Here is a 25968-nt window from a genome sequence, read left to right on the forward strand (position 1 = left end):
TTCGAATCGATCGTGATTTCGTACTGCCGATATCAACCATACATCATGTTATCGCGATTACGCAATGAAAGGGACGCTGCCAAGAGAGGGTGTTATCATCTATTCGGCCTTCTCTTCTATCAGTTCGGAAAGTTATCTCCCCAGCACGCCCTTGCGAAGGAAACTCGATATGACAGGGAGAACAAGAGAAGGCCACAATAGACGCGAGTTAGGACTGGGTGGCGAAAGTTCGGAATAGTTGCTTGAAAAGCTATATCGCACCGACGATTGACATGAGGAAGATGGTACTGATAGATACAGGGTGATTCACAATTAACGTACGGAAAGATCATTTTAAACCTGAGTTAACAATCATTGTAAAAAAACGTCGAGACATCAATTAACAGTCTAATATTCCTCTTTTAATATAACTGCTCTTAAAGAGATGCTGCCGTTGTTCTGTTTTACCGCCTTTAAGTTAGATTAGGTTCACTTTTTATTGAATATACAGATTGAAAAATCCTCCACAATGAAAGTACTGATAATAATAAATGGGGAGCGTTATCCGGCAACTAATTTTTGCTGTTTTATGCCTCACCATCGATTCCGCACGCAAATATACCTACGTACATAATTAATTCAAGTACGAATCTTTTGATACAGGCTTTTAATCTCATTTTTATTACTTCTGTATTATTCTTTCATGTCATTTCTATTGGGAACGCCATATTTTGTGTACAAATAAACTGCAAAACTTTTATATTAAATAAGTATTGTGAAACGCTGATGCAAGAGACCGATAAAAAAACTGTAATTTTTTAACTTTTATTTTTTTTATACAAAATTACAGCGCTCCCCGTTCATTATTATCAGTACTTTAATTGTGGAGAAGGATTTTTCAATCTGTATAGCCAATAAAAAGAAAAATCCTTGAACTAAAAGTCGGTAAAACAGTCATGTTCAGCATTCCCTTAACATTTTGCTAAAGTACAAAGTACTTTCTTCAATACTATTCTGCTTTTATTATATACGAAATCGAGATACGATAATGAAAGCAGGGTAACTAAGGCCGATGAGGTAATGGAAACTCGAGTTCGCTTCAGTTATCTGGGAAACGCGGCCATCAATGCGATGCAGATGAGAGAATGGAGCTATCGCTCGTCCCTCTGCGTACACAACAGACACACGAATTCTATTAAGCACTGTATATCACGGCCTTGTAAGCGAACGTGCAAGCGTGCGTGCAAACGTACATACATGCGGTCTGCACTTATGCACTGAACTATGACGCAAAGTGAGCAACAACGATTGCGATAACGAAATTTATGCGGATTAATCCTGTGCCTTATTTCAAATAGAACGGAACAACATATAAAGTGAGAGTGAAGAAATCTCTTTCTCTCTCTGTGTTAAACAACTATAAAATGCATATACCTATAGTATTAAATATATGTTATAGTTGTTTAACTAGAAAATAGTTGTATAAAATAAATTTATCTTCCACTAAATGTGTGTTCCATTCTTCAATTTTTTCTACCTATCAAAGTTCCATATTACAAGACGAATTAGTATACTATTCAGTAATGTGGGTGATATGATGACTTTTTAATAAAAACTGAGACGTGTCATCTGCTAATTTAATTTGTAAAACGATACTGGAAGTAACACGAGTGTTTCGAGATACTTTTCAAGAGAGAAATATTCACATATGTTTCACTTTCATATAATACCAGAAAGTACACCTGGTGCTTTGTATCTGAACAAAATAGTATCACTTTTCCAGGCTCAAGAAACATAACGGATACTATGACTATTCCGACAACGATAAATCGCGTCAGTATCGGACGACGTGAAAGCGACTTTACGTTGAAATCGGCACGGTGGTTTCTCTGACAAAAAGTGAAAACGCGCGAATCGGAGTCGACAACCTCCGCACGAAATATAAAACAAGGAGCAGCAAAAGTCGAACCCCGGTTAGGTTGTCGACCGGTTAATCTTGCCGGTAATTGACGGCATCTCTCGCGCCGATGTCTCTTGGATCGACGAGGAAACGCATTCGCGAGATCGTGGTAACGAGATCATTCATGCGTGTCGACGTCGCACGATAAGAGCTGTAACTTGTTATCGACTTTGTTTCAATAAGACTTTACATTTAAAAAATTTACCACTTTAATCCTGTTTATCTCTCATACGATTCCTTTTAAAAATTTCCATTTAGCAATTAACTTATTATTTCGTATTATAAATATCTGAATCGAGAAATAAGACTAAATATATATTTTTATATATACTAATTAAATATATTTTAATTCTTCTCTTATAATATAAATATATGTAAAGCTTAATTATTTAAAAAATATTAAAAATACGTAATATGCGCAAATTTATTAGTCATCAGAATTGTACAATAAATCAGTGAATAGTGCTAGTTTATTTTGTAATATGAGTTTCTTTATATACAACTATATATGAAATGTTATTTTCAAATATAATCTTTTTGATTTATTAAATCAAATTATTTAAAATTTCAATTTTTGTGCTAATTCAAAATAATAAATTTTTATTAAAAATTAGCAACTTTCTTCTGAATGATAATTTTAATATTTATTGTATATTGAAAAAAATGCTTGTAACGCGAACGTATACAGCAAACAAATAAATCCGATTTCTTTAGACAAATCTCGAAACATGTTCGCGGAATTATCGTGGTGCAGCGGCGATCTCATAGATGATGAAAATCGCCGCCATACGAGTGCCGGCAGCCTCATCATAGAGCGAGGTGTCATTTCGAGTTCTCATGTTCGTCATCCGGCCGGAAACCGGTTCCGACCGGCTGTCCACTCGCAGTTCATTGATTCCCGATGAGAAGGCTTCTTTCTTACTTTGCCGGAGCTATAAAAGATTGCGCCTTCCTTTTGGCGTCTTATCGTATTTTAAATTCATTAATTGATCTCGTTGACTAATGAGCTGCCGCGTATCAAAGAGATAAGACACGATTCGCAAACTTATTCACAGATCGACGCTAATTTAAGTTTGAACGTCAAAAGAATCTTTACGCGGAATATATTCGCGCGATCGCAAGAAGACGAAGAGTGCTTGACTCATTTGCTGGACATTCAACCACACATTGCTACATTGCCACGACCTGGAAACCAGTCAATGACACGTTTTGCACTGATCAAAACAAAAACTAGATCACGGATCGTCAGCCGCTGAATCAAGTATGTATGTAGAACAGGATAATAATTTATTTTTATCCAATAAAATACAAGATATAATGAATATATCTTATATAAATTATAAGATTAATCATAATGTAAAAGTTAGTAGATATATTATTGGATTTCTTTGCAATATAAAATTGATTGGTCATTGAACTTATACTCACAGAAACTATTTTTAAATCCCTTTCTCTTTCCATTAAACTTCTTAAAACTTGTATCAAACTTGCAGAAGCTTTTATATTTACATATATTCTTTTCCAACAAAAGAATGTATTAATTATCGTTAATTGCTATCTATATTAAATGCTGTTTGCAGATAAAAAAGCTTTCTATCAAATATATATGTATTAGATACAACCGCAATCTGGTACCAACTGGTACACTTAGCGGAGTATTCGTAATCTGTCGCGACGACCGACAGTTGAGAAATTCTGTGTCAAGGTGCCGCATAAAAAGTGACAGCAATAGCGATTCATAGACAGGAGTTCAGATTGATAAAAAAATCTCAGCCGAGAGTTCGCTTTCGTGTCATCCTGTCACAAGGGAGCTCGTCGAAAATTGACGCATCGACAATGGGATAAGAAATAACTCCCAGAAGACGAGCGTCAGCATTTCTATGCACCATGTGCGCATTCACGTCTCCTTACAAAAAAGATATCGAGAGCGTTGAACCAAGAGCGCGTCTATACATCACACTTGACACAGAGAGACGAGTTTTAGAATCGGGGAGGAGGCACCGTCTGTGTAACGAAAAAGCTTTGAAGTCGAAGCGAAGTAAGTACGCTCGTTCGCAATTATATATGTGGGTCGCGTCTACGAAGAGACCGACCACCCACACACGAGCGAACCGGAGTCAAGAGAGTTCGCGGGATAGCCTTTTTATATATATCATTCCCCCAAAAAAATTATGAAGCAGCAAGGGACATCTATTTACAATAGAGCTCTGTATTATATCTAATATCCTGAGGTGTAATTGGACCCGCAAATTTTTAGGCTTGATTCTTATAATTATAATGCCTCTCATTACTTTAACATTAATATTCATTTCCCTCTTTCTCCCATTAATACTTCGTTGTTAATGTTGTAATATAAATATTAATACGAAGACAGTATTGCGTTAATAATGCATTTGCAAATATTAGCAGAAATGATCGCTCGATCATTCTTTCGATTCTTCTCTCGCTTCTTTCATTATAAAAAAAAAACTGAAAATGTTAATATCATCGGAGAAGAAATCTCTTAAGGATATAATCATAAATGAAGAAATTAATAAAAATTATAAATTTTTGGAAAGCGTGAGCTTACGTAATAGAGCTCGTAAAAAATGGAGCGCGAAAGTGTAGCCTCCTGCGGCAAAATCTAATATACGCACGCGGAAGCTACGCGATCGGATCCATTGGGGGTTTGTTTAGTACTACATGCGACCACGTGGTAAAATTCGGCAAAGTGACCATGCGTCGCGACGCGCCCATAAATGGCGCGGGCGATGGTCCATGATCGTAACCAACCCCACCACCACGGGTGTGCGATGGTCGAGACCAGGCTTCTCCAAAAATAGGACGACGACGACGACGTCGAGACGTCATCGACGTCGTCGTCCACGAAAAGGAGACCGACGATGCCCTCGACGTCGCGACGCGACGTATTCGTCTCGTGATATAAAACGCGCATTAGTATATACATTGTATCTCGCCTTATAATCAATCTTCGGAATGTCTTAATTTTCGTTAAACGAGTACTTTACATCGCGAGACTGACTTGAAATCCTAAAGCAGAATATTAAGAGTTCATGCGTTCATTTTTGTCGATATTCCTATATCTAATTTATTTAAAATTAATTAATAATTAATAATTGTTATTTTTAATAAAATTGAATATTAACTTGTAGAAAGAGAGAAAGAGTTTACTTCCACAAATGTGTTATTTTATTTTTAAGTAACTCGTTCAGTGAATAATTTATATTTAAGAAAAATAAGACGAAAAAAAGAATAAAATTGATAGAAAGAATTAATTTTTCTTTATATCTTCTCTCATTGTTTTATGTTAATAAAATATCTCTGTGTCGCGATAGTTTCTGCATTTCTCTTTCTGAAATTCGTACCTATTTGTTGCTTCTTCTATCTGTTGCACATCATATCAATAGATTCGAATATATACACACGTGCGTAAATCAATTTGCGAACTAATCTATGACACCTACGAAAATTCACACCGCGGCCGATCAAAGGCGTTCGCGCCTACGTGTGCCGAGCCGATCGCGCTTTAGCAAAAATCGACACGAGTTAACGCTAATGCATGTGGCGCACGAGATTGGAGGCGAGCCTATTTATAATCCAGGCAAACATCGTCCAAGAAACACGGCAGTGCCAGAAATAACAAATCTGAAGTCGTAGGTCATGCGAATACGACGAATAAGGAGATGACGCCTACTCTGACAGTCATTAGCCGATGTATTCAATTCAGATGTGCGATAGAACAAGCTCAGCTAATTGTTAAAATTTCAAAAAATGTCCTCGTCATTTTTTTCATTATTTTTCAATTAATTTTTCATTAATTGAGACAATGGCAATCAAGGTACACTGAAAAAAAATTTATTAAATTCGAATAAATATTTATTTCAATATACTGATACCTAAAAATCATTTATTTGTTTCAAATAAATTATTTATTAGGCAGTATTGAAATGTTTATTAATTTAATAATTTTTTCAGTGTATATAAATTTTCCAGTATCCAAAAATTGCTTCATATAATTTTTAGTATATAATTTTTATACAATTAAAAATAGTGAAACCTATTTCTCCTCAAATGTTCGATAATTGGTATCAGTCGATAGCAACGAGATATTTCCCATTACTTTATAAGAAAAAATCTTTAAGTATAAGGTTCCTTGCATATAAAATGTAAGGCAATCTTAATGTAAGTGAAAAGTGAATATAATTGCACGGTGATCCAATTGGATAAACAATTTCCGGTTTTGCTGATTAATCAAAGCGACATTCAGAAGAGAGAGTGAATTATAATCGATTCGTGTGGGAAGAGACGGCAGCGTTTTCGCCTGAATTGAAAAATACTGCACCGGAAGAGGTTGGGCAGCCAAGAAAGTTCCTGCTGTCCAGTCGGGCAATTGTAATGTCGACCAATTAAGCCACGGCCCACGCCTAATTTTTCTTTTCGCACCGCTCGCGAGCCCTCTTCCGCATCGATAACATCTTCTCGTCATCTTCCCGCCCCCGAATCATGTGTCGCAGATTTTTCACGTCGTACTTGCAATGTGCATGCATATACATACATGTATGTACTGCAAAACCATTGCACATTAAAAAATTTAGGTCATGATGATTCGACACATAGTACCCGGAATTCAATTCATGCGATCTCGCTTGTTAAGTCATGTGACAAAAACAATTATGATCGAATGCATCTCGATCAGTTATTTATTTTCCCATAGTATTTTTAATCAATTTTTTCTTAAAAAAAAAAAAAAAAAAAAAAAAAAAAAATAAATTATATAGAGAATCCCGAAAATTTTTTTCTCTCGTTTAATGATTTTACTGATGTTTACGTCCACGATAAAATATTGATCTAAAGATAATTCTATGAAGAATTTCGCTGCTCGTCTGTATATCTGAAATTCTGTTGCGTGCGTTCGACGCACCTTTCGCGAACGACAATCGTCTCGGATCTCATCCGTCGTGCAATTACATCGACATTATCTATTAGGCACGGTTGTTAAACCTGCGACAATGATTCTTCTTTTTCAATCACATAGTTCGCCTAGCGTAACCAACAAGACATCGAACGTTGAAAAATTATATACATGGCGTGATTCGATTCCTCGTATGGAAATATCGATGTTAATCATACATCTTTGTACACATCCAGCAAATAATTGATCAATTGTACTTGAGAAACTCTCGATTCGATAAAAATTTTAACGTAAAAATTTAATAATTTTTTTATAAGAACAGAAAGAGGACAGCGAGCGATTCGAAATTATTTTCTTTAACGAGCAGAAAGAATGGAATAAAAAATCTGATGTATCCATTCTACTAAAATTAACGTTGTATCTTACATCAGCGATTCTTCATATAAACGCCAATTTAATATCAAAAACGTACCCTGTAGCACATATTAAACAGCCGTTACACAAAACATAAAAAAAAGTTTCAGTGCCGCTACTTTTTTTATCCCATTTTTACGCTGTTGCGAAACCAGTTTCATTTATCAGAGATGCAGACTTACCACATGGCCTGAACGGACACCGGCTTGAAGATGTGCTGACGGCCACAAACACTGACCTTGAAACCCCTGTAAAATAAGAAATTCGGGAGTAAAATCTGCTCGTCTTCAATATAATCTTTAGAGATCACAATGTACGAAATAATGAAACAGACAATGATTCTTTGTTTTATAAGATGCCCTTATTTCAATATCTAATTCGTAAAGAAAATAAAAAATAATATAATAAAATAACAGAATAATATAATATAATAAAATAATATAATAAATAATACAATAAAATAATATAACAAAATAACAGAAATGACGACGAAAGAAATATTTTTGTTACTTCTTTCCTCGACTCTTGGATTTTTAAAGATATAAATCACATATACATGGCATGACACTCGAGTTTTCTAAAAAATTTCACCAGCTGCTTCCTTGACATTTTCTATTGTCTTTGCGTCTGTATAGTCGTTTTTAAATGTCAAATTATTAACGGAACAAAGAGTGGCTTAGACATCACACACTTTCACCAGAGTTCTTCTGAAAGCACTCAAGTATACAAACTTAATCTATAATTTTCTCTCAAAGCTGCGTTTACAGTTAATTACAGTTCTCTCGATGCATTTTTAACAGGCCTTAACATAGGAACGAATTAACATTTTTCTTGGTTCAACACCGAGTCTAGTTAATGAGCGGTCAAAGTCGCGATTTCGAACCGGACAGTTGCCGTTACGTTACTTCAAAACTGCAACGGTAACGCAATTCTCTCGCGATTACGACATCGAAATAGGGAATGGGAAGGAGACGCGTACAACGCACAGCCATTAATTACGTATTATGTAAATGAGATCGCGCCGCGCGAACATCGCGATTCGCCAACATTTCCAAGAAATTCTGCTCGATTCCGCGATCATCTCTTCCAGAAAGAAAACGGTACCCGCGTTTGTCATCATGTCACAAGTTATATCAAATTTTCCTCGAAGCATACTCTCCTTCATTTATATAAATAATCAAGGCAAAATTTTATGTAACTAATATATAGTAATCTGACACAATAATTGACATGTCGATCATTTTTCATTTATCATCAACATTTTGAGACTTGTTAGAAAATTTTATTTTTAAAAACTATATTATAATATAGTCATATATATTATTTTAGAAAAACTGTTCGAATAAATCCATAATACATTGTGTGTCTAAACGTATGTGTAAACTATAACAAATTTAGCTAATGCAATATAAGTATGATTCGTAAATATTTTCATCAAGGCAAAATTTTATGTAACTAATATATAGTAATCTGACACAATAATTGATACGTCGATCATTTTTCATTTATAAATGATCATCAAAATTTTGAGACTTGTTAGAAAATTTTATTTTTAAAAACTACATTATAATATAATCATATATATTATTTTAGAAAAACTGTTCGAATAAATCCATAATATATTGTGTGTCTAAACGTATATGTAAACTATAATAAATTCAGCTAATGCAATATAAGTATGAATTCGTAAATATTTTTCACTTTATAAACATTTCATTAAAAAATGTTCGAGCTAATAAATCGACCGACATCTTTTTCTCATAATTTCTACGCATAAGTCGCACAACGAGAAGTTAGCCCTGCAGTGCAATAAGGCGTACCGAAATTTGCACTTTACGCAAGCAAACGGTTCGCAATAAATTGCAGTTACGTAAGGCGGTCAAATAAGAGAAGAAAAATGGTATCAATCATCGCCGCGAGCGTTAAACGTGCAGCAGTCGCGAACAGTTACGCAAAAATGCCCCACGGTTCGGAATTTCAATACGTTGCGCACAACAAGATTCACGGACGGATCTCTTACCCTCCCGTGAGAGAAGGTATATAAAGGGGACGGGAAAAAAATGCAATCCCCCTCCGAAATTACCCGGCTCGCACCGTTATCATGCTGATCGTAAAGCGAACGCCCTCCTGCCTCTGCTTTCGGATCGTAATTCGCTTCTCTGGCCGATTACAGTTACCCTCTACGGACATTCCGACAGACGAATTTTACGGCTGGCCTTCTGCTTCCTCGAGATTGCATCGGTCAAAAAATTGAACCACACGATGCAATCGAAAGAAAAAAAATGTCTCGAGAGCTTGCCTCATTTCGAGATATAGCAGCATCACATAACAAGCTCTGTATATAACACTTTCATAATAATATCATATGATTCGACATTTCCCGATTTTAAGTTATTATGTAGAGAGATTCTTGATTTCTGAAAAGCTTTTGAATTTTATTTCAGAGATGCGTGTAATAAGACTTTGACATTAAAATATTATTCCTTCGAAATATCATTAGACGAATGTAATTATCTTTATCTGAGTTTTATGTTAATTAAAAAATAAAAACTGGAGGAAAAAATATTCTTATATAATAAATCATGTGATTTATTACTGCGTGACTTTAGATAAATTTCAAAAAAGTAGAATGCAACATGTGACGATTTAATCTATTTGATTGGCGCGCAGAACACTTGTGAGTCAGCTGATCCGGTTTTGCTACAAACGTCACGCCGCGTGGATTCTGATTAAGTTTATAAAAATCCGTTTAAATTGTGCGTTACGGAAAATAAACGCAATCTTTCGCAATCATTCGTTATTTCGTCTAATTTTTGCTCGCCGACACATGTAATTTTCCGAATACAGTCGGCTGCACTAGCGTATATCAATAAGACACTATCATAAGGCCAGTGAACCGTAGCCGTTACGGCATTGAACATGTTAACTAACATGTTAAGTAAATTTTCTTTATATCTGCCATATATATATATGTAATTGAGAAACAGTATAGTCTAGAAAGAAACGGCAAAAGTGGCGCAAGAAGCTCGAGATTAAACAGGGTGTCCAGCAGACTTAATGAAAAAAATTTTCTGACTTTCAGATTTTCCAAGACCAGAAATTCATTTTTCCCCTGATTTTTTTTAGTATTATTTTTTCCAAATATACTTAATTTGCATATATCTATATGATAAATCAATTAAATGTTAAATCATGAAATCTTTGAGATATTTTTGTCAACATTGAAAGGTTCGGAAGTTCAAACAAAAATTTAAATCAATTATACAATCTGCATTATGTACAATAATCGAAACAAACATGTCACTATAAACTATTTAAATAATCATTTTTTTTTATTTATATTATATCAAATTTTTTAGTTTTGTCTCTATCAAACATATTGAAATAAAATAACACAACGATGGAAATATAAATTAACAAACACGCTGTAGATAAATCGATTTTTAACAACACAGAAAATTAGCGTGCTGGGAGTCAAGGAAAATTTTATATTTATTTAAATAAAACATTTCAAATTATTGAGATACAAATATAGAATAATGTAAAAAAAATCCATATACTTAAATAGTAAAATTTCCTTACTTTTCCGTGACAATTCCAGATTTATAAAATTCCCTGGCAATACCCGGTTTTCCAGATTTCCCTGACCGCTAGACACCCGCTGTTAAATAAGTCAAGAACTATTGCGCTTCATTCAAATCGGCCGATTGCGAAAGTGACGAAATCCACGATTCGAAAGAGAACTAGCGAGTTCTCGCGACAGTCGTATTGAGAGGAGGAGATAAAGAGACGGAAAAAGAGAGGAGCGAAGAAAGATGTAGACGAAGAAGAAAGACGACCGAGGGTCATCGACATCGTAGGAACGCGAGCTGACCGACGTTCGCGCTCATTTTCTTTTCCTATATACACGGAGGATCTCTTTTTCTCCTTTTTCCTTCGCCACGCATCTCGGCCTCGTCCGTCCGTGTCCATCCGTCCACCCTTTATCGTTAATTTCGCGAGGATCGCTCGTCCGAGAGCGGACTCTCGTCGCCCAGTCAATGTGCTTTCGCGTGGGTGGACTTTTCGCGCCCGCGACAATCGGGAAAAGCCACGAGACAAAGCGTCATCCTCTAATCACGCGAAAAACTGCACGGCTTCCCGAGACCGTTCAGACGCGATAGAGAGATCGTTTTGTTGGTACACGCCGCTGTTGACACGAAAATTCTACGGTCATTAACCCTTTATGTAACTGCGACATAACGATATATCGTATCAACTTCGTCATTTCAAATTATAAAACTGCTACTGTACTCTGCATTCTTATACGCTCGGATAAGCTATCAATAGATCATGTATTGCATATGTATATCTATGAGGAAAAATAATAATCGTTTTTTCAATACAAAAATTACTGCAAGAAATAATATAAAAAATTATGTTAAAAATATATTTTCTTATCATTTTTTTCACTAAATTCCAATTATTTAAATAAGTATAAACGCATACAGTTATCTTAATTTAATTGTTTTAAATATTATTGTTCGTCAAAAAAAAACGTACCTTCAACATCCACATTCTTTGCAGTTTTATTTTATTTAAATTGATAAATATAGTATAGACTCTACTATCTTCGAAATTATCTCGAGCAATGAGCAACAACTGCATTTAAATTACTATTTCTTCATGATGAGATAATTGAACATTTAGTGAAAAAATTATACAAAAATATATTTTTAACATAAATTTTGTAATTATATAATAATAATTTTTCAATTAATTGAAAGTCAATTTTAATTCACATTAAGCTTTCTACTTTCCTTTTGAATGCTTTATTATTCCAAACAAACCCATCTTTCTTTTTGAAGGTACATGATTCACATTGTGATGTTGCATTGCGACAGATGCAATAGACAATCATCGTTGAATTACAGTTTAACTTCGCGTCTCGATCTCGCAAGTTGTATCGCGACCTTCCATCGCATAACCTTGGTACTCACCTGTCAAGTACCTTGCTCCCTAACACGCGTCGCCTTACGGTAATGCGCTCCATTTCCCTACGTCCGAGAGAACGGTGGCGACCTTCGCATTTAATCTTTACGAAGGAAGTATTATATATTATGTCGATATAAATTAAAATGAAAAAGCGCAATTTATTACGCGAGAGATTTCACAATGTAAATTGTGAAAAAAATATATATTTTATCTACTCTTTTCTATCCAAATTCCTCTCAAAAGAATACCCTTCCGAACAAACTTTGGAGTTATACAGACAATACTATATGTATATTAGCAAGACTGTATTAAATATTCGATACGAATTTTTATAGGCGCACAAAGATAGATCCTGAGTCAGACGCCAGAAAAATCGAAAAAAATATTATATAATTATATAAATTAAGTTGATGTCTTCGGACAAAACCTATGCTTTGAAAACGGGAGAAAGGAAGAGAAAGCATATATGCATAAGCATTGTCTACGTGAATTGTGTTGTCTACATTGTAGTTACGGGTGAGCAGATAATATACAATACAAAGAGTCTAGACGCACACACTTACATTGTATTGCTATTTACGCCCACTGATACTCTCCTTTCATTTCATGACGCGTATGCAGCCACCATTCGGCTAATTATCAGTACAACTAATTCAGTCTGTACGTCTGGCGAGCCGTGGCAGTGAGTCATTTTAAAGTGGAGAGAATTAGACAAGTTGGCACAGTCGTTAGAAAGTAATCGAGTGTGCTAGCGTGCTTCGAAAATATTTGTTGATCGATCTAGTTGGCGAACATGAAGCGGCGCAATGTCAACGTCACGTCTGAATCATCGGAGATTTCAATCGAACCAAAATGTATTCGATCTCTATGCAAAGTATCTCAAAAGCATCGTCTTTCTATTCAGCCACTGATTTTTTTGAGATTTAATCTTAACAAAAAAAAAACCTGGAAATAAACTTATTTGTATCTTAAATTATGCTTCGATATAAATCTTAAAAAAAAAGAGAGAAAAAATTGCAGACAGAAAAATTGTATAAAAATATAATTGCGAATGTATTTAATAATAAAACATTATGGAACTTTAAAATACGCGTAATATTGTATAAATATGAACATAAAATTCGAAATGGATAATAAAACCTTGTCCTCTATTAATTTTATATGGTTTTTGTGTCGAGAGAAATTTTATCTGTAAAATCTGATGTAGAAAATTAAATATTGAAAAAACGCACTAATTAATAATTTATGGTAGGATATCTGGTACAATTAAAATAAATTTTTATTCTACGTTTCTATGCTCTTAAGAGAATAAAAAATTATCTATCAATACCGTTTTAACGTTGAAAAAAATGATAGCGAGTTCTCTTCCTTATTATTAATTATAATTAGTCACATTATAATAAAAAGTTTAATAAGATACCCATGGTACAATCTGTGATAAGACCAACAATTAATGTAACTGTTATTTAATTGTCCGTAATTTCAAAGAAGGAAGACATCTGATGCTAAGGTCACCATACGGTATACATTACGTTCTGTTGCATTTGCAAATATATATTCGCACTATTCATGACGTAAATGATGACAATGTTTATCCATTCTGCAGTTATTGTACGTGTGAACATTCGATCCTGTCTTAATATAATATCCCCTTGCAGTTTTATTTCATGATATTTAAATTTAATCATAAACCAACGCGAAAACTTATAATAAAATCTAATAAAATATTTCCAACATTTTACTAACAATTAAAAAAAGTAATAATAAACTGAAAAACATTTATTATCGTCATATATAGCTATGCACCTTATCAGAGAATTATTGTCATTTCTTTCATAAATAGAGTTCAAGCAAATGAATCATCCTTGATAGAGATATAAACTAATTATTCATTATCATTACCAAATAATTTTAAACAAATGAATAAAAATAAAAGAAATACAGTAATCTGCGCGCGAATAATCACCAATCACCGAGACAAAAAAATTACAGAAAGTAGCCAGCATGAGCGTCCGCAGGAATTTTTCCCAGGGAAGAGCATGATTAAATTTTTTTTTTATTTCCTATTATATGATTCTTCCTTAATTTTTTAAATATTTTTTTATTTTAATATTTTTATCCCTAATAGCACACGTATCCCGAAGACATTCAGAGAACATCCTGAGGATGTTCGAATGCCCCCTGGATATCCTTTGAATATCCTCAGAATATCTCTCGGATATGTCGTGCTCTGCTAATAGGGATATTAAATAAAATTGCAGATAAATTCCAGTGTTTATTCACAAGGAGAGTAAATGCTTAATTTTTTACCGATTCCTAGGAGAGAACCTCTTGCTCAAGCCCTTGCGGATGCCTATGGTAGCCAGTGTTCTTCGCGATACAAGAGCATAGAGGTGGCGATAAAAAAGGACTTACCCGTCGCCGTCGAGAGTGATAGCGGTGTCAGCCAAGACTCGAAGCACGAGACCGACGGTCGCCCTGGCGTGGCAATCGATACCGAGAAGGCAGCTCTCCTCCGCGTCCTGCCTTCCCGTACAGGAAACAACGACGAGGTATCGCGTCCTTCCTGGATGCACCGACTCCAGTTTCACGGCCTGAAAGAAAAACACGACGACGTTTCCGGTTACTCAAAGCCGTCTTTTTAAAGCACAACTCGCATTTAATATAAAAGCACCAGCGAACCAGATAATGTTCTGGCTCAAGTTCCTTGTCGATAGCAAAAAATATAACAAGATACTTATTTCAAATGTCTTCGAATTATAAAGTGACATGTAATTGCGACAGGTTTTTTATTGAAAAAAAAAAAAGAGAGAATGAGCTAAAAAATTCTTTACTGCGTAGAAATTTTCTCTCTTTTTTTTTAAAGCTTTTGCACAACAAAATATCTTCACAATAAAACAGACATGAATTTTAAAATAATCTTTGTTTTGAAGTACCAAAAATATATACAATAATTTTTGTAATATCTCCAATACTTCTTGACGTGCTTATTTCGAAATGCAAGTAAAGAATTAATGAGAAAAATAAAGGCGTAACGTTGAAAATAAATTAAACGAAGACTCGGTCGAGTAGTGGTAAACACGTACTCTTCGAATTCCCAGGATGAAATCCCCGTATGGGATTCCGACAGGTTAAACGATTAGACGGACCGTTCATGCAATAATTCCCTCGCTCGATTAAACGCGAAGGTATCATTCGTCGTGATCTCTCGTAACGAGCGATTAAAAGTTTCGCTGCATTCGACGATGCATTCGATGCTCCCACAAACGGACTGTTTAATTACTTTCACCGATCCGTTTATTCTTATCTCACATCGCTTATTTACCGCGGCAAGATTGAAGGGGAATATACCGTGAAAGGGAAAAAGAGGACACAGAGATTTACGCGGGAACGTATAATCGTGCGTATTATCGTATATATATTTGGAATGTAAATCTCGGACGAAATTTTCGAGTCGCACTGATTACAGAAGCAAGGTGTCCAGCAGACTCAACGAAAAAAATTCCCTGACTTTTTTCAGATTTTCCAAGACCAAAAATTAATTTTTTCTCTGACTTTTTAGTCTTATTTTTTCCAAATATATAATTTGCATATATCTATATGATAAATCAATTAAATGTTAAACCATGAAATCCTTGAGATATTTTTGTAAATAATGAAAAGGTTCGGAAGTTTAAACATAAATTTAAATCTATTATACAATTTGCATTATGTACGATAATCGAAACAAACATGTTACTATAAACTATTTAAATAATCACCTTTTTTATTTATATTATATCAAATTTTTTAGTTCTATCTCTATCAAATACATTGAAATAAAATAACACGACGATGGAAATATGAATTAATAAATACGCTGTAAATAAATCGATTTTTAACACAGAACATTAGCGTGCTGGGAGTCGAGGAAAAGTTTATATTTATTTAATAAAAAATTTCCAATTATTGAGACAAATATAGAATAATGTAAAAAAAATCCATATACTTAAATAGTAAAATTTCCTTACTTTTCCGTGACAATTCCAGATTTATAAAATTCCCTGGCAATACCCGGTTTTCCAGATTTCTCAACAAGGTTACATTTCTACGCGTGCTGCGTATATGTACAGGGTGTCCAGCAGACTCGATAAAAAAAATTCCCCAACTTTTTTCAATTTTCCAAGAGCAGAAATTAATTTTTTCTCTGACATTTTAGTATTATTTTTTCCAAATATATAATTTACACGATATAATAACACAACGATAAATATAAATTTATAAACACGCTGTAGATGAATCGATTTTTGACAACACAGAAAATTAGCTTGCTGGGAGTCGAGGAAAAGTTTATATTTATTTAATAAAAAATTTCCAATTATTGAGACAAATGTAGAATAATGTGAAAAAATCCAGATAAATAGTAAAATTTCCCGGACAATTTGAAATTTATAAAATTCCCTCACAATGCCCGATTTCCCTGACCTCGGATGAAATTTTCGAGTCGCACTGATTACAGAGGAGTATGGTGCCGTCCACTTTACGCATCGACTGCGGCCACCACTCGATTCCGCACAATGCGTTGTAAGTGCAACGACTGAAGCGGCTCCCCACGGTAGGCGTCGGCCATGCATTTTTACGATATATACATATAATGCGGCAATTAACGCTTCCGCACTCCCCAAGAAAGAATCCCGACCGCGATAACGCAGACCGGATTTCGTCGGCGATTATATCTCGGCGCGGCTCCGAGAGCGGATGCGATTTTTCTCGAGCAAAAAAAAAAGAAGCAATAAACGCGCTAATCGTGTATACCGACGCATTCGCGTGTAACGCGAAACGCATTCGCGAGCGCTAATAGATGATAAGTGCAAGGTTATAGCCGGGGCTAATTAAGTTTCAATACTTCGGAAGAATAACCGATATGGTTTGACGAATTGGAGCGTAAAGAAGAAAATATACTACAAGAGATATCCTCCCATTTCCCAGCCGAGAATTGTTTCTGCGATGTTACATTTCCGCGTAATTTTATACTTTCCGCGTTGTATTATTATCCTCTAAGTGTACCCAATATTTCACAAGAGAGTATCAATAACATGTAATATAAAAATATATAAACTTTTATAATAGATGTATTTCTAAAAAAACGCAAGTAGAAGAGCTTTCTTAAAAACCCAGTTATCTTGTGTGCATACATTCAGATTATAACAAAACGATCATCATAAATACGAAATAAAGTGCCAAAAGAAAATAAGAATTAAAATAATAATCCTAGGTATAATATAAAAAATACATTACAATAACGAACACTTAACAGAAATGAGATAATAAAATGATAATATTGTAAATGAATAAAATAAAAGATAAAAAAATCTAAGTAGAAATACTCGTAAGCATGTACATATTGTTCCCTACGATGAAGAAAAATGTCAGAGAATCGAGATGATCGCACGTTTACAATATGTATGCAGTTCGCGACATTGAACATTTCCCACTTGTTTGTAAAGGGAGGAAGTAGCCGATTAATACAGTCACGATTTGCCGCTGAACCGTTTCGCCCGTTCCGTTATTAATCATCGAGTGAAACGATTTCCCGATCGCGATTAATAACGCTACGATTACACGATCCGTTCATCCGTGCACGAGCGTGTCTTTTGGAGGCGACACGCCACGAAATCGCAGGAGAAACCCCCGGATCTCTGAGAAAGAGAGAGTGAGGAAATGGCGAAAGTCGTCGACGGAAACGACGAAAAGGGAAAGGCGGAAAGTCGTTGGTACAAAAGTTGGTCTTAAGTCAGCCGGATAACTATTAATTATAAACAATAATAATTAGAGAACGCATTTCTCGCTGAGACGACGCGGCGCGGCGTCGTCCGCGAAAGTCTCATTTTCATTATCGCATCCTTATTACTATTATTATATGGCCGCGAAGCAATTCGTTCCCTCCTTTTGCGAGAGAAACACCCATTATGCCATTTCGTGCAAATCGCACGTAATAAAAATTGCAAAAAAAAAACCGCAATCTTCAACGTTGAATAAGTTTTAAACGCTGACGAAATGTGATTATACTTGATATGTGTTGTGGACACTTGCATTTCCAGGCCCGCAATTACGAGTAGTTAACCTCAATGAATGGATAATTAGCTAATTTACGTTCCTTATAAGATACCATAGACCACACATTTCCTTCCGCAGTTACGATAATCATGTAACATGAGAGACATAATAAATAAAACAGTATTTTCTAGCGACTTTGAAAGTTTCAAAGAAACATTCCATATACGTATTGTGCAATTTTGTCTATATAAAAAATATATAAAATATGTATAAACAAAAATATAAGTGTGTGTATGTTCGTGTATTATATATATTTATTTCTTTAAATAAAATCTAAAAATTCGAGATTATAAAATAAGAGTCAGGAATTAATATCTTTTTCATGCAAACGTGTGGAATATAATTGATCGAAATAAAATACGTCAAAATATTTTTAACGAGTCTTGCTTTCAAAGCCGCGTCGCAATTTCTCAAATCGTCTGTCTAGCATTTCTCTGTGCATCCATCCATTCTGGTTATTGCGATTCAATGATCAGTCAAGTCAACGAGCAACAAGTTTCGTCTATCAATCACATATAGCTCATTCGATGGCGCAAAAAGGTCGAATATCAAAGCCAATCAAGCTACAATTAACGCAATTTGATTCAACTCTTAGGTGCCGTCTAAAGCAATTGAAGCTAAACTTTCAAACGTGTTAAATTAAAGGATTATTTATGATCTTTCAAACATATAAAAATCAAAGAATCTCTGTACATTTCATTAAAAAAAAAATATTAAGAGAATTTAATAACTATTATTTAAATAAAATACTATGTTATTGCATTATTCTCTCTAATCAATATTTAAAAATCAAGAAAGAATCTGCTAAATTTTTTAATTAATAATTATTTTATTAGTAACGTATTATACCTATATTATCACAAAAATAATTTTATGAATAATTACGTAATTAATAATAATAAATCACAAAATTTTAATCAGATATTTTTCTTTCAAGATAAGAGCGGTAGAAGAATATTAATGTGTGTAAACAACACTTTACTTACGCAAATCACAATGATATAGTAAGTCGACGAGTTAAAGAACAATCACGACCGCAAGATTTTTATCTTTTATATATGTGAAACGAATAATTTTTTTCTTGACACTTTCCGACTTTAATTAACACGCGTATCTCGTCAAAGATCTTCAATGCAAAAGTGCTTTAGAATTAATGTACTCACGAAACGCGAGCATGAAAATTAAACAACACGAGAAAATCTTAATGACGAAATAATACAGCATAAACACACGTAGCAAATTATTAAGATCCGCGGTTGACAATTAAAGCCAATCAATTACGCTTTGACGACGTCTCGTATATAAACACGTTGACGTGCTATCTATGATAATCTATCTACGATAATCATCGTACTTTTCATCGTCTAAAAGCAAGATTAAGACGTTCAAGCATCGGGAACGAGAGTGAGTTACTTTTACCACGATGTACGTTATTTCGCATTTCTCTCGATATTTTTCAAACATCACATCATTCTTTTCATTTATGAATTTCATAGCCTATGTAAACTTCCTACATAAAACAGATTTTAATTATTTTTTATTCCATTTTAGATTTTAATTTTGAGTATTTGAAATAATTAAAAGTAATAAAGACAAAATAAAAATATTAAGTAAAATAAAAATACTAAGATAGATTGATTAAAATTAAAAAAATTTTTTAATTAAATAAAATTGAAAAATACGATTTCTCGAATCGTCGAAAATATCTTCAATTCCAATCTAGTTTTCAATATTCAAATTAGAATTCGATCCTGTGAAATTTCAACCGAGGCAAAACTGGGGTGAAAGAGACGAGAGTATATCTGGAACATCTCTTTCCTTCCTCTTCTCTCTTTCTTTTGTATAAGCATCGCAGATGATATATCGAACAGTCTGTGTCAGCCTATACAATTCGAGATGTATAAGATTAGGAAAGAGATGTGTGTCATTAAGATCGCTCGCCTTAGGAATCGTGTCTCGATCCGTCAAATCGCGATGGCAAGAAAGTCGAACAAGGATTAGATTTACATATCAACTATCGTGAGGCATGCAACAGCGTTTTCAGTTTGGCGAATCGCTCTTGTACGAAATTAGAATCGCATAGAACCACGATATGTTTAAGGAAGTCACGATAAATATTTAATATTTGCGGTGTACGTGTGCGATTGAGCATCACTAATTTTTGCGAGCAAAACGAGTACCTCGACACCGCACGTGTGTTTTATTTAGGCCACGTGACACCGAAATTACAGTCGCATCGTGGTTGCGTGCATCTCGTCCCGGGGGTCCACTTTCAGTCGTTTAATCTCAGAGAGGATTTCAGAATCACTCTTTTCATTTATGAATTTCGTAGCCTATATAAACTTCCTACATAAAACAGATTTTAATTATTTTTTATTCCATTTTAGATTTTAATTTTGAGTATTTGAAATAATTAAAAGTAATAAAGACAAAATAAAAATATTAAGTAAAATAAAAATTCTAAGATAGATTGATTAAAATTAAAAAATTTTTTAAATTAAATAAAATTGAAAAATACGATTTCTCGAATCGTCGAAAATATCTTCAATTCCAATCTAGTTTTCAATATTCAAATTAGAATTCGATGCTGTGAAATTTCAACCGAGGCAAAACTGGGGTGAAAGAGAAGAGAATATATCTGGATCCAGCAGACTCAATGAAAAAGAATTCCTTTTCAGATTTTTCAAGACTAGAAATTAATTTTTTTCCTGATTTTTTAGTATTAATTTTCCAAATATATAATTTGCATACATCTATAAGATAAATCAATTAAATGTTAAATCATGAAATCCTTGAGATATTTTTGCCAACAATGAAAAGGTTCGGAAGTTCAAACAAAAATTTAAATCAATTATACAATCTGCATTATGTACAATAGTCGAAACAAACATGTCACTATAAACTATTTAAATAATCACCTTTTTTATTTATATTATATCAAATTTTTTAGTTTTGTCTCTATCAAACACACTGAAATAAAATAACACAACGATGAAAATATAAATTAACGAATACGCTGTAGATGAATCGATTTTTAACACACAAAATTAGCGTGTGAGAGTCAAAGAAAAGTTTATATTTATTTAATAAAAAATGTCAAATTGAGGCAAATGTAGAATAATGTGAAAAAATCCAGATAAATAGTAATGCACGGTTTTCCCTGACCGCTAGACACCCTGATCTCGTCCCGGAGGTCCACTTTCAGCTGTTTGATCTCTCAGAGAGGAGTTTCTCGCTGCTACGCCTAAACGAGACAATCGTTATATCGAAAGCTGAAAAGGATCCGAAAGGAAATCGTGGCAAACGAGAGGAAGAGTCCAGATACGCCCGGGGTATTACTCGTAGTTAAGAGTACGATAACATCTCCAGACGGTCATTTCTCCTGCTGCATTCAGTTTTCTATAGTGCACCGAAGAGAAGCGTATATGAGAAAGAGAGAGGACGCGCCTACGAATATATCTTCGGTCGTTTTTCGCGCGAACGACCTTGAAGAGGGCGGCTCGGGATTAACGTGTGAGTCGAGTTAGCCAAGGTCGCGTTCGCCAGACTTCTGAGAGCCAAATTTCGCGTTGCTCTTTTTACACACGCGACTTTTAAGTTTAGATTATTATCAATTGTTCGCTGGAGATATCAATATTGATATCCAAATATTTAATTCGATGGAAACGTCAAAAATTACCTATATGCTATTATTTTCTGAATCTCGATAAATATTTTATAATATCAAGAGTATTAATTAATTGCAACATAATTGTTTCGGACGAAACTAGATAGATTTATGTCTCGCGCTTCGTTGCTGGAATATCCGTAAGAGAAAAACGGATCCAACAATGTTCCAACTCGAGACAAATAAATATATCGAAAGGCACTGGCATTCGTTAACGTCAAAAAGCAGGTTGCTCGACCTGATCCCACGAGAGGCATCGCAAAAGGCCAAACCACCGTGAAAGTGTTTCGCGATCGTGTCCCGATCAACCGTGCCGGGGGTCGCGAACGCTCGCGTGTAGGCAGAGCGTAAAATGCAGCAATGCAGCTGTGTGCATTTGCGAACGAAAACGAATCGCAATGAGAAACGCGAAAGACGCGCGCGCGATTTTCTCGTTGGCCTCTTCGTTGCAACCGCAGCGATAATAATTTTGCGCCATAAGTCATAATGAAATATTGAAATGAGATAAAAGACTAGAAGGCAGATTTATGATTAAGAGATAAATAAATATATGCGTGTGTGCGATACTGTATTTATCGAAGAAGCACATTGCAGTCCGCGACATATATTGACTATAAATAAAATAAAAAAAATAAATATAATTAAGTTCTATTTTCCAGAAATATCCAAGGAATTTTACAAGATTATTTCCCAAAATTTTTCGGGAAAGAATTGAAAGTGAGATACTTGGAGAAAAAATCCGGAGTGATAAACTTATATATAGTCTTTAAAAAATGTCTGTCAGCTTCTGTCACGCTTCTTAGGATCAAACCCGTCTATATTGACATATATTGACTACAAATAAAATAGAAAAAATAAATATAATTAAGTTCTATTTTCCAGAAATATCCTACGAAATATTTCAAGATTATTTCCCAAAATTTTTCGGGAAAGCATTGAAAGTGAGATACTTGGAGAAAAAATCCGGAGTGATAAACTTATATATAGTCTTTGAAAAATGTCTGTCAGCTTCTGTCACGCTTCTTAGGATCAAACCCGTCTATATTGACATATATTGACTACAAATAAAATAGAAAAAATAAATATAATTAAGTTCTATTTTCCAGAAATATCCTACGAAATATTACAAGATTATTTCCCAAAATTTTTCAGGAAAGAATTGAAAGTGAGATACTTGGAGAAAAAATCCGGAGTGATAAACTTATATATAGTCTTTGAAAAATGTCTGTCAGCTTCTGTCACGCTTCTTAGGATCAAACCCGTCTATTGAAAGAGACGAGGAATATTTTCTGGACGGTAGACGAGACGACGAGTCTCCTCAGCATCCGAACGACCTTGCTGAGATTCTCCGTGAGCTTAGCGTAGATGACCGTGGGCGGCCTGTGCGACGTTCCATTCCATTCTGTGCGTACATGCGTGCTTGTACGCAGCTTTATCGATCGGTCGCGACCCTTCGGGATATTGTGAAGAGACATAGCCGAATGCAGCGGCGGCGTTTATGACGAGCGATGATGACTCAACGAGTTACTGCGCGCGCTGTCGCTACCAGGTAACCAAATAAGGTCTTCCTCGTTCCTGGACCAAACGCCGATCGGCGACATTGATCCGTTCCGCGAGGTCACCATGGAGAAAATTATTTCGCTATCTACGCGCGCTTGCGTGCATCGCGCGCACACAGACATGTATGTGTATATATATATATATATATATATATATATATATATATATATATATATATAATACAATAATATACATCGATCGAGATTATACCTCGAACGTATGTTTTGCGTTTCCGGTTTCTGACTTATTGAAAGCAAGCGTTTCAGATTGCTCCTCTAGAAGAGATCGGGAAAGCAATATCCTGGTCCTATTTAGCATAAGAAATAAAGATTGAAATGCGTTTTCTTTGAAAGTGACTTCGATATTAAAATGCATCTTGACAAATAAGTTATATGTTATTTTTATTGTGTGCATCTTGAATATTGCAATATTACAACAAAATTATTGACATCTCTCCCTAATTATCTTTAAATGTGTTTTGTGTGAAAAAAATCCTGAGTAACTTTTGGTAAAATAATTTAAAATAATATAAAATAGTTTTTGCTTTCCTCTGAACTTCTCACTTTTAACAATTCTTGAACTTCGTTATCATACTTTTATGTGTCGAGCATCACAGATCGCGTATATTAATATGAACGCATTAATTCAATCGACATGAATATATTAAATACATTTATTTTACCATCTGTGTACAACTACACAAAGGAGCTTTACACAAACTTTACGCATATGTTAAATGTTAAATTTGAGAATTTTTTATTCACATTATAATACTGAATTATTCAAGAAATGACAATGAGAACTGTTCAAAAGAATTATTCATAAATATATTCACTATAAGAAAAAAATATTTAAACATGTGTATTAATATTGTAAGCCTCTGCTACGTGAATTATAAAACACATAATCTATATAATTATAAAAGAATAAAAAATTAACACGAGTTAAAAACAATCATATTTATATAAATTCAAATTTTGGGCGGTATAATAATGATTAATTTGATCTTTGTAACATTAAAATTAAAAAAGTAAACTCGTGAAAAGTTATATCGTCAATCTCTGTTAAATATCGATATAAAAGCTGATGTTGAAAGAAAAAAATAATAAATTTATCTTCTTTTTGAAACATTATTTTGACGAAAAACAGCACAGCTGTATCTAATATGAATAAACGCGAGAAAAGTATTCTTTATTTCAAATAATACGAAAACCAGATCTTTAAGACATAAATAAACTATTTAAAGACACAAGTAACGTGATTAATTCGCGAGGAATCGAATTCTGTCAAAATCTCTCTCTCTCTCTCTTTCTACGAATATAAATACTTAAATAGGTCAGCAGTTTTAAATAGGTTTATACTTCGACGAAACGGAAACAGGTATCGAAAAAACTTTCAGGTATGAAAGATGAATTATGAAAGAATCGAAAGATACTGCGAAAGATTGTTGACCAGTTGCTCGCTTCGCAAATTTTTATCCAACATTAAATCTTTATTGTACGAAATTCAAATTTCAAATTCTTGAATAGATGAGATAGACTGTAATATTTATGAGAATTTTTTTATTTCAAATGCATAATAGCACATTTTTTGTTTTAATAAATGACACTTTGCCAATACTTGTCTCAGCAAAGTAGCTTAATTAAGATAACTCGATAAACCTGAACTTTAGTTAAACAAAAGCAGTTGGGTAAATATTGTTAGTAGATACATTGTTTTGAAACGCTATATCACGTGCATAATTAACATACAAACACACTACGGGGACAAAGTATTGTCTTCATTAATATTCAAGGAAATAAGCATCTATATAACTATAATCAGTTTCACGTGCGCGACTATTAGAATAACACGTGTAACAATGCAATAATAGACCCCATCGGCCTTGCAACCATCCGTCGCGAAATTCAATTTATCTCGGACCACCCGGTAGCAGTTATCCACTTGCGGTGTCCTTCTTGACATTTGCCGTGCTGATCTGAGTGTGACGTTTCACACTCCATTGGTTTATCCTCTAATAATAATCGTCTTGAATCAGATTTTTTCCGATAATGAAAAGATGTCGAAAACATTTATCGAGAGATAAAAAGAAAGAGTATCGCCAAACTCACGGTAAGGCTTTGAACTTTCTCACGACGATCCAATTACGATCCACGCCGCAAACGAGCTTAAATTTGCGTCATTAGTTTACCGCAAGCATCCGCTTACGTTCCCAAACAACGAGAGATCGAGAGGAAGAGCAGAATTCTTAACCCAAGTTTATTTGTCCGAAATCTCCGCGAATTTATTTTTATTCGATCCGGAAGAGAAGAGCTGCGATTTAAACACGCAAACATGATTAATTTATGTTTCCAAATATCTATTTTTATATTTGAATAAAATAAAAATAAAGATAAGATTTTATAA

At 34.2% G+C, this 25968-nt stretch overlaps 1 protein-coding gene across 3 annotated transcripts in view; it reads right to left on the bottom strand.

Annotated features, from left to right (window-relative positions):
• The window catches only part of ssh (Protein phosphatase Slingshot), a 117171-nt gene that overhangs the window by 22839 nt on the left and 68364 nt on the right, over positions 1-25968 (bottom strand). For all 3 annotated transcript variants that reach the window (XM_029302299.2, XM_029302298.2, XM_029302300.2), the window contains 2 exons: positions 14655-14833; positions 7448-7513 (listed from right to left, as the gene is read on the bottom strand). In XM_029302299.2, coding sequence (XP_029158132.1) covers positions 7448-7513; positions 14655-14833 — 245 coding nt within the window. The remainder of the gene's footprint in view (positions 1-7447; positions 7514-14654; positions 14834-25968) is intronic.

Source organism: Nylanderia fulva, unplaced genomic scaffold, assembly GCF_048542155.1.
Source record: "Nylanderia fulva isolate GAGA-0341 unplaced genomic scaffold, ASM4854215v1 Scaffold30, whole genome shotgun sequence".
Classification (NCBI taxonomy): Eukaryota; Metazoa; Arthropoda; class Insecta; order Hymenoptera; family Formicidae; genus Nylanderia; species Nylanderia fulva.